Genomic DNA, 10,437 nt, shown 5'->3' with positions numbered 1-10,437 from the left:
GTAGCCTACTCAACTGTATTCAGTTCTACACACTTTATTTATATTTATTTATTTATTTATTTATTTTCATAGGCAGTGTTTAACTTCCTTACAGGGTTCTTCTTGGAACCCTCTCTGACTAGGACACAGGAAACAGTTGTTGGGTTCAGCACAGAATCTTTACCACCTGAATACTCAATCTTACCAGATTTAACCCTTTTTCTAAGAGAGTAACTGACACTAGCTCATTCACCAAAGCAACAGTTTTCACTGTATTGTACAGCTTCACAATTCCTCTTCAGCTCTTCTGTGCGGAATCATTCTCCATCACTGCACACTTCATTAATTTTGCAATATTCTTCATCATTTGACTCTTGTTTTCTGTACTAATGTTGTTCATATTTGCTGGATTTTACTTGTACTCAGATTAAACACACTACATGAGTTCACAAAGTGATTAGTATTTTATTTATTCCTTCATCTCCAGTAACAGAGAGTGGTGGATCAGGAGATTTGACTCCATGATTTGATTCATTTATGAGGATTTGATTCTTTTCTTTTGATTCCTTTATCGTGATTCAGTTCTTTTATTTCAGCAGCACGCGCACGCGAGACGACTTCTGCATGCAACCTGAACTTCAGCAACTTCCAAATATGGAACTTAATATAAACCTATTTATTGTTTTATTATCTTTAAAAAAAAAAAATCAAGCATTTAATCGAATTGAATCAATCACGAAAATACTAAACTCTCCATTTACAATTTTTTTATTTAGGTATTTAATTTAAAAATGTCTTATAAGTTAAATAAACTCCACAATATGAAATAGTAACAGCAGTACAATGATTGAGCCCTGATTTTTTTCTTTGTTTAACATTGCTTGTACTTTTTTTTACTGAATGGCTGCAATTTTACAGATGTAAGATATCCCTACATTCAAATTTTACATGACTTTCATATCTTCTTTGCACAAATTAATTTAAATCATATGTATTTCTTCAAACATATGACATTGTGGTGGTCATTCTTAAGGTGATATAGAACAAAAAAAACATTAATTTTGATTTAAATCATATTTTATTTAATGAATGTAATGCAAAAAAAGTATCAGCTCATTTTTTTAACATTTCACAGGAAACAAGTTTGGTTCACATTTTTGTTTTCTCTGTTGCAGGACAATCGCATTGTATAATTTTATTTTATATTTATTGCCTTCATAGACACACAAGAAGTCCAAGTGCAGTGAGTTGCAGTGGATTGAGGAAGGCAAGGAGATGTAGAGGGATTTGTGGATCTGTTTAGTCTTTCAAATACCCAATTACTGCCAAACCAGGTTACACGTCAGGAGGAAATAACAGTATTTCTTTTTTTCCCCCAGACTGGCGAAGGCTAGAGAGAGCAAAAGTCTTCAGAGGATCCTCTTGTCTAAGGCGGTGAAGGCAGACAGGCATCAGAGCTGATAGCCAAAGACCTTTGGCATGGGATTAATCCTGCAACACCAGTCTAAAGTAGTCTAGAGTATCTCCTCCTTTAGAAGATTTCCACCTTGAAATCCAGTTTTTGCAAATGGCTCCTTAAAAGTCTTTAGAGCACAATTTTGAGAATTTGTTCTATACTGATGGTGCGGTGGCTTTCTAAACAAAACTAAAATGCTAAAAAAAAAAACACAACTTCTCACAGGACCTGAAAGCGCCAAGCCGCCTGGTCTTTGTAGTCCAAACAGTCTGCACTGAAGTTTAGTTTCCATGGTGAGGCAGCTTGGTCTTTGTAGTCTTTGTAATCCACACAGTCTGAGGAGGTGAAGGGCAGCGCCGCACCGCCGTAGCCCTGGTGTGTGTGTGCATGCGGGTGATGGTGAGGGTGGTGGTGCCCGTTGCTCTGCCCAAGGTGGTGGGGGTGATGCGGGTGCGTGTGGTGTCCAGACACCCCGGTGCCCGCCATGGAGCTGAGCTGAGGGTGATGAGGGTGGTGGCTGTGCATGGGCGCCAGGTAGGAGCTACAGTCCATGCTTCCGAAATATGAGCTGGACGCAGTACTGGGGTAACTCTGGGCGTAACCGGGCGTTTGGTTGTAGGACACCGGGTAGGAGGCTACTCCGGCTGGCCCTCCACTTCCTGAAACCCCGCGCTGCATACAGGACGCGCTGGTCGGTGGTGCGGGATCTGGGACGGTGGGAGGAGCCGGAAGGGGTGATATAGGGGCAGGGCTCCAGATAGATGACACGGGCGTGGCCCCAGAGGCGGAGCTACTGCTCATGCCCAGTCCACCCAGGTTTGAATTTGAAGAGGACGAGGAGGAAGATGATGAGGATGAGCTGGTGCTCGACACCGCTGGAGGACTGAACTGGCCGCTGCTCTCGGAACCGGGACTCTCGCGTGATGGAGAGGCTTTTTTCTTCGCAGGACGGATTTTAGCGCTGCTGCCACTGTTACTGCTGCTGCTGCTCTGCTGCTGCTGCCGACACTTAGCTCTCCGGTTCTTAAACCACACCTGGCCAGGGAGAGAACCGAATATCAGTACATATTTCACAACAAACACAGGTGTACAATGTACCTCATCATTATTATTATGGTTATATTTCTAAACCCTAAGACTTATTTTCTAGTAATTACATGGAAAACAGTGCAAACTGAAGAAACGATTATTATAGGAGTGGAAGAATAGGTAGAACCTTCCATGCCACAGGGGAAAAGATAGCTGAGGTTACTAATAACAAATGGAAATTGTGACAAGTCAGCATGGTATCTCTGACACAGTGATAAACCGACTCATCCTGACACATCTGGAATTATTACCTCATTTTATTAATACAACATTAATATTAAATGGAGATCACTATCAACTCTATCAACTGCCACGGTCCTGTCAGTAAAAGTTATTATTTAAATATTAAAATCGCAAGCCTAATTGACTAAATCAGCTGAATTGTATGAAGTTTAAAGTTTAAGTTTATGACAAGCACACTAATCTTTGATTTCATAATATTTCATATAACTTCAGTGTTCATAAACCAGGGAAACATGATGTTAATATTAAGGGTGCAACATCCTGATGATTTGGACTGATGCACTGATTTAAAAGGCAGTTGATAAGTTGACAAATAAGTGGTGTGTACAAAATAACGCATTTTTAAACTGATGTGTAATAATTTAATAGCCTAGCAAGGTGTTTAGCCTGTAACTCTGATACCTTTATAATTGTCCTTCTGTACATCATCATTCATCCTAGGCCTTCTCCAGATTTTCTACAAGTATGCTGACATATCCATTGGGATATCATATCTTAAATATGGAATCATCGCCTGAAATGAAATCGTATCGTACCCTGTGGAAGCCTGAGGTTGATGCATAATATTTCAGATCTACTTTTTGACACTGATTTATGTTCTGTGGATGGAAAGTTCAGGAAGAAAAGGTCTAAAGGCTCCAATTGGTCAATATGATGCTACATATTTGCTTAATATTTAAATGCTTGGATTATTGGAGTTTCAAATCCATGCTGAGATCCACGATGTAATGTTTTGCTTTGGCACTGGAATATGATCTGCTATAGAATATGATTTGCTCTGAAATATGATGGCACTGGAATATGATGACACTGGAATATGATTTGCTCTGGAATACGATGACACTGGAAATATGATTTGCTCTGGAATATGATGACACTGGAAATATGATTTGCTCTGGAATATGATTTGCTCTGGAATATGATTTGCTCTGGAATATGATTTGCTCTGGAAGACTGTAAAGTTTGACACTCGCTGCCTGGAGTTTTCCTGTTGATCCACGTGAAATCGTGCATGACTTAATTTCATTTGAAAACACACACACACACACACACACACACCTGTACTCGGGACTCCGGCAGGTTGATCTTCAGAGCCACTTCCTCCCGCATGAAGATGTCGGGGTAACGCGTCTTGGCGAACAGAGACTCCAGGATGTCCAGCTGCGTGCGCGTGAACGTGGTCCTCTCCCGCCTCTGCTTCCGGGGGTTGCCTTTAAAAAGAAAAATAATCAAATAATTACAATCCGCTTTCAAAATAAGGGCGACTTGTAAAAGTCTTTGTGTTAAGGGTCATAAGATGAAGTCAGGTGAGCAGTTTCTGAAAGTCTCGCGCGTGTTGAAAGTAGTTTCCATTAATAAAAAAGATTTAGAGCAATGAAAGAGACGCAGAAGTCCAAACCCAGATTAAATCTATACACAGCTATCGTGCAATTATTATTTAACTTAAATGAATGATTTCTCCTCTGATAAATTATTTTTTTTTTTGTAAGATGTGAGCACGTGCGCACTGTTTTCTTATAGGCTTTAAGAAAAGCTTTGGAACTTAAAGAGCGCGCGAGCTGAAGTGCTCTCCACTCATTTCTCCAAATATCACTATACGGGTTTGCCACATTGCTCATGCGATCACACGCTGATTAAAAAGCCTTGCCGGTGTGTGTGTGTGTGTGTGTTGTAATTCTCTCTTGGGATTTTTTAAATTAGTGCAGGTAGAAATCGCGCACTGCTAAATACTTTATTACAGAGTTACACCACAAAACCTTGCTCTAGAATAAACCCTAATTATTTACTCCAGCCTTTATCACCTAATACTAGTCTATAAAGACCTTCAATAGCAGATTAATTTGATTATAAGCAACTTATACTACACTATAACATACAGTACTATATTATTAATATACTGTACTATATCATACTATACCATACTATACTATAATATACTGTACTATACTATAATATAATATACTATAATATGCTGCACTATATCATACTATACTGTACTATACTATACTGTACTATACTATACTGTACTGCACTATATCATACTATACTGTACTGTGCTGTACTATATCACACTATACCATACTATACTATAATATACTGTACTATACTATACTATAATATACTGTACTATACTATACTATAATATACTATAATATGTTATACTACATCATACTACAATGTACTATACTATACTATACTGTACTGTGCTATACTATACTGCACTATACCATACTATACTATAACATGCAGTACTATATTATAATATACTGTACTATATCATACTATACCATACTATACTATACTATACTATACTATAATATGCTGCACTATATCATACTATACTGTACTATACTATACTATACTATAATATGCTGCACTATATCATACTATACCATACTATACTATACTATACTATACTATACTATAATATGCTGCACTATATCATACTATACTGTACTATACTATACTATAATATGCTGCACTATATCATACTATACCATACTATACTATACTATACTATACTATACTATACTATAATATGCTGCACTATATCATACTATACTGTACTATACTATAACATACAGTACTATATTATTAATATACTGTACTATACTATACTAAACTATAATATGCTGCACTATATCATACTATACCATACTATACTATACTATACTATAAAATACTGTACTATAATATGTTATACTACATCATACTATAATGTACTATAATATGCTGTACTGTACTGTACTGTACTATACTATATCATACTATACTATACTATAGTGTTCAGTACTGTAATGCCCAGGATGATGTTCAGTCACTTATCTGGTGTGACATTGCAGTTCAAACTGAACAGTAGCCTTCCATGAGTTTAGTCTCTGATTCTTTACTTTAAAAATATATTGCGCTTATTTTGCCTGGAACATGAGTAACTAAAAGGTGAAGCTAACTCAGTCACTGCTGGCATCTCTCCCATCTAAAACTGACTAAACTGCCTGAAATCTGGAACAGACGCTGAAGTAAATGATGAGTGTAGAATTAGTCAATCTGCACTTATAGTCCTGCTTTAATAAGGAATTCAGCTCAGGAGGCAGTGTGTGAAGGCTGTGGGGTGGATTGGGGTATTAAGCTGTGGAGCAACACAAAACACACACATTATATGGAATGATAGATTTTTTTTTGTGTGTGTGTTTTAAATACAAAATTATAGGCCAAGCCAAATTTAGTTGGTGATGATGCCTCGGAAAACCCGATATAAAAGTTCACTGTTAGTAACCATTCAAATTAGGGCTCTTTAAAAAAACAAAAACAAAAAACAAACAAACAAACAAACAAACAAAAAAACTTTGCAATTTGTAACACGGTTCTCGTGTGACACTTTTCCGTCAATTAAACAATCCGAAAAGTCTCTCAAATATCTTCCAAGATTTTCTGGAAGATTATTATTACTGTTTTTTCTTTCTTTCTTTCTTTCGTGATAGTGCTTTTATTGAGAAGAATTCCTAAATTCTGGCTCGTTTTTATTAAAAAACAAACAAACACACAAAAACACGCCATTTTCCACACAGTTTCCACGTAAAATCCCATCAATTAAACCTCGTATTATTATTATTATTATTATTATTATTATTATTATTACATTTTAATTTTCTTTTCGTGGTAATACTAATTGTAGCAACTATTAGACTAGAAACATTTGGGAGTTCTTATAAAAATTAGAACAAAACGCACACACACACACACACACATTGTAAAACTTTTTGTAATTCCGCCTACTACACAATCCGAAAAGCATTTCAATTATCTTCCAGGATCTTATTATTACTATTATTATTTTATTATTATTATTTTATTATTATTATTTTATCATTGGTAATATTTGAATGCTTGAATCCAGCCTGTGTGTTTTTTTTATTCTGTATGTGGTAAGGTGAGAGAGCTGTGCGCGTACCCGGATACCCTACGGAAGGGTGCAGGAGCTCCATGGGCGCGCCCCCGAGCCCCAGGCCGTTCACGGCGTACGGGGCCTGTTTGAGGTATGACATCATTCTAGCAGCTCGCGAGGGGTAGCGGCGGAGTCGCGCGCCGAAAAGTCCGAGTCTCCCCGCCGAGCTGACACACACCTGAGGAAGAGGAGGAGGTGAGGAAGAGCTGCACAAATACTTCATCAATAAATCAGCAGAGGAGGTGATGATCGAGTGCGCCGTGAAAACTGGGCATCAGTGTAATAATAATAATAATAATAATAATAATAATAATAACCAAGGTTAAAAAATAAAATAAAAAAAGTTATATCAAAATTTAAAAAAAAAATTAAGTCCAAGCAACCTGGTTGCTCCTGGTTTCAATTTAAAAGTTAATGCAAATTAATAAAGCACGAGATGTTATTCCATCTTACCGAATTTAAATTTAAATTAATTATTCTAAATATTTTTAAGAAAAAACTTTTTTTTTCTTTTGTTGCAGATTTATAAGCTAATTTCGTTCAAAAAAAAAAGTTTTGCGCCAAAACTCGAGATGATCCTGATAAACAGTTTAATGAATTAATAAAGCCCAAGCTAACTCCATACTCAGCATTCAAGCCTAATATTTCTTCCCCTGTAATAATAACTTCATTTATTTAGCGTTATTAATATTAACATTTTTCTATTTTGGGCTCCACAGCAACATGCAGGTCAGAAAAGTGCAGTCTCGAACATTAATTATCCTGCTAACAAAATTATCCCTTAAAAAACCCGACTTGTCCTTTAGGATCAATCAGAAATATAAACAGAGGCTTAATCACCTCATTTCACACTCCACTAATCATGAGGACTTCACACACTAATTGGCCGTTCACACTCTCTGCACCTCTTAAAACACAAGGCTCAAACTTTTGATCATTTTTTTTTTTTTGGTTTATAATCATCGAAACTCGTTTTTGTGCAGAAAAACACAGCCACTGATACTTTAGTATAATTAGCATTCATATTATACACGTGTTATTAATATTATACAACTCATTTAACTTTTTTTTTTAATCCTAGACATAAAAAAGTAATATTAATGTCAAAATTCTTAGATAATATTTCTATTTTTTTTTTAAATTTTATATGGTTTATAATTTTAACTCCTATTTTAGTATTTAGTGTCTAAATTTAGTGTATAATTTAAAAATATTTTAAAAGCAGAAATGCCTTTAAATAAACACAGAAGCATAAGCATTAACAATTATAAAATTCAGCTAAAAAAATATGAAACGTCTGTATGTTCAAATCTACATTTTTCCCCCAAATTGTTTAATAAATACTAATTTAAGTTGTGTTGCTTTGGGGTAAAAAAATAAACAAACAAAACAAAAGGTATAGGTCTGATCTTACATTTTTAAAAAGGGGACACTTTTATTTTTTATGCCGAAATTAGATAAATAAAGTAAAAGAGATGTAAATCTTCAGACTCGAGGGGAATCTGTGCTCTACTCAAGCCGAGGCTGCTGTGTGAAATGATTTGGGAGGACCTGAACTCGTTTCTCAGGTTTGGTTCTGGTGGAGTTAGTACAAATGTTTTAAAGACAAAAGTCGGGTTAAGTGACATGGTGCGCTTTTCATTCCCGCGCGCATTCGTATGGATCAGCTCCATTAAGAGCACGCAGCTAAAGAATCCACCGCGAGACGAGCTTTAACCAAATGTAAATCAGCAGCAACTGTGCAAATTATCCGTCTTAGCCATTTAGATTAGACTCCGAGGGGACTCCATTTACAGCGAGAAACCTTATCGACTCTGTAAACGAGTCAACCCCCAAAACCCAAACTCACCGCGCTGCTTCACGCATGCGTTACGAGTTGCATAAACAATCACACATTTGCACTAATCATTTGGGGAAAAATGCACATTTGCAAACCGAAGTGTTTTCACAAGCTAGCAAATGTTTATGTGAAGAAGTTGCATGTCACACAACTACTTCCTGAAGGAAAAAAAAAAAACAGTGCAACTTGTAACTTGAAAATAGGCCTATTTTAATCCTAGCCATCCTGACTTTTTTTTTTTTTTTTTAAAAATCAGGTGATGAACGAATTAAGTCGTTCTCTAGCAACGAGTGTCTCGTGCGTAATTTGTGGAAAAGACAGTAAAATGTCTCTTACCTGGTGATCTTCCTCTCGCGTATCCACTTTCTGTAAAGAATATCCAGGAGACCTGCTACGCCAAATGTACCAAATGTTTATTTACAGGTAAAAACAAATTAGAGAAAGGAAAGAAAAAAAAACAACGTGAACCCAAACCCCAAAATACTCCTTGGCCTTAAAAAAAAAGAGCAAATGCCCCAATCTGCTCTCACATCCGCGCGCGCTGCTAAAGATGACTGCCAATGTTGTCGAATTGAGATTGATCACTTTTTTGGTGCGTCTATGAGTAAAAGCTCACCTGCGGGACCGCGCGCCTCAGCCAATCAGAGAGCGCGCAGTTCCTTCCAGCCGAGCGAGCTGCCCAATCACGAGCGAGAGAGGCATTCTTTCATTGTGACGTCACGGTGACCTGCCGCGCGAATTGAGCGGGTCTCTGCGCAAAAAAAAAAAAAAAAATCAGCAATCCGAATACACTTTTTATTTATTTAAACTCATTAAGCTGATGAGTTGTTGTTATACATTAAAAATACCCCCACACACAATATTCAGGGGTTTAAAAACTGATATATTATCTCATCAGATGTTTAATTTAGATCATTTTAAGGAAAAAAAAAACTTTCACTGTAATAAAAATGTATTACAGGCTCAAAAACATGCTGTATGTTAAACAATAATACTAAAATAAAAAAAATTCAAGTTTTACTGACAGAGTTTTGTTGTTTTATTTCAAAAATTTTATTTTAATTTTATTTTAATGAATTGATGTGAGTGGCCTTCACTGAAAAAGTGTCTTAATGATTCCCTGATTCTTTTTTTTTTTAAAAAAAAACAAAAAACAAAACAAAACAAAAAAAAACACTGAAATTTAAAATCTAAATTTTACGCAAATTTCAGTCTATTTTTTAAAAAGAGAAAAATCACACACCGAGTGCTTCTACATCTTGTTTTAAAAAAAAAAAGAAAATTAAAAAAACAAGCATGCGCACTTTATACCCTGTACAAACTTTTATTTAATCATAATCATGTACTTTATTTAAAATTTGTTTCATTTTAGTTATAAATCATATGTGTCTGTTTTTTTCACAAATGTTCATAATAAGACTGAACTTCTGCGCCATGGAGGTTCCATGCTACTGGAAGTGATTTACACTTCAGTTTAAATCCATATCATCCATCAAGTCTACAGCCAGTGTGTGTGTGTGTGTGTGTGTGTGTGTGTGTGTGTGTGTGTGTGTGTTTAGAGAATATGACACATTTCACATGGCATGTCACTTATAAATTCTTTATGATGGACACTAACTATACTGTGCGCGAATGGAGGGAAAAAAATTCCAAAACACACAAAAAAACATCATGTTTGATTTCATATCAGGGGGAAAAACGAGCTTTAAAGAGTGTGGAATCGATATGGCTGTGTATAAAGATATCTGAGCAGCATTAAGCTATTGTCCCGTGTGTGTTTGTGTGTAATCCCGGAGTTTCCTCAGCGCGTAAAGCCGCTAAAGCCCCGGCCTGGGATTGGCCACTGCGCTCCTCAAGCACGCTTTTACTTCTGCTCGTAAAATT

General features: G+C 36.3%; 1 protein-coding gene across 1 annotated transcript; it reads right to left on the bottom strand.

The window, feature by feature from the left end:
• Positions 1 to 758: 758 nt before the first annotated feature.
• Positions 759 to 9,140, bottom strand: otx2a (orthodenticle homeobox 2a). Its single transcript, XM_026931735.3, has 4 exons — positions 8,890 to 9,140; positions 6,720 to 6,891; positions 3,827 to 3,978; positions 759 to 2,470 (listed from the first exon to the last, which is right to left on the bottom strand). Exons 2-4 carry the CDS (start codon positions 6,814 to 6,816, stop codon positions 1,655 to 1,657), a joined length of 1,065 nt encoding a protein of 354 aa, XP_026787536.1. The 5' UTR covers positions 6,817 to 6,891; positions 8,890 to 9,140; the 3' UTR covers positions 759 to 1,654.
• Between the last annotated feature and the right edge of the window lie 1,297 nt (positions 9,141 to 10,437).

This window comes from Pangasianodon hypophthalmus, chromosome 26 (genome assembly GCF_027358585.1).
Source record: "Pangasianodon hypophthalmus isolate fPanHyp1 chromosome 26, fPanHyp1.pri, whole genome shotgun sequence".
Lineage (NCBI taxonomy): Eukaryota > Metazoa > Chordata > Actinopteri > Siluriformes > Pangasiidae > Pangasianodon > Pangasianodon hypophthalmus.
Note: the sequence above shows the minus strand (reverse complement) of the source record. Positions and strands in the feature narration are given on the sequence as shown.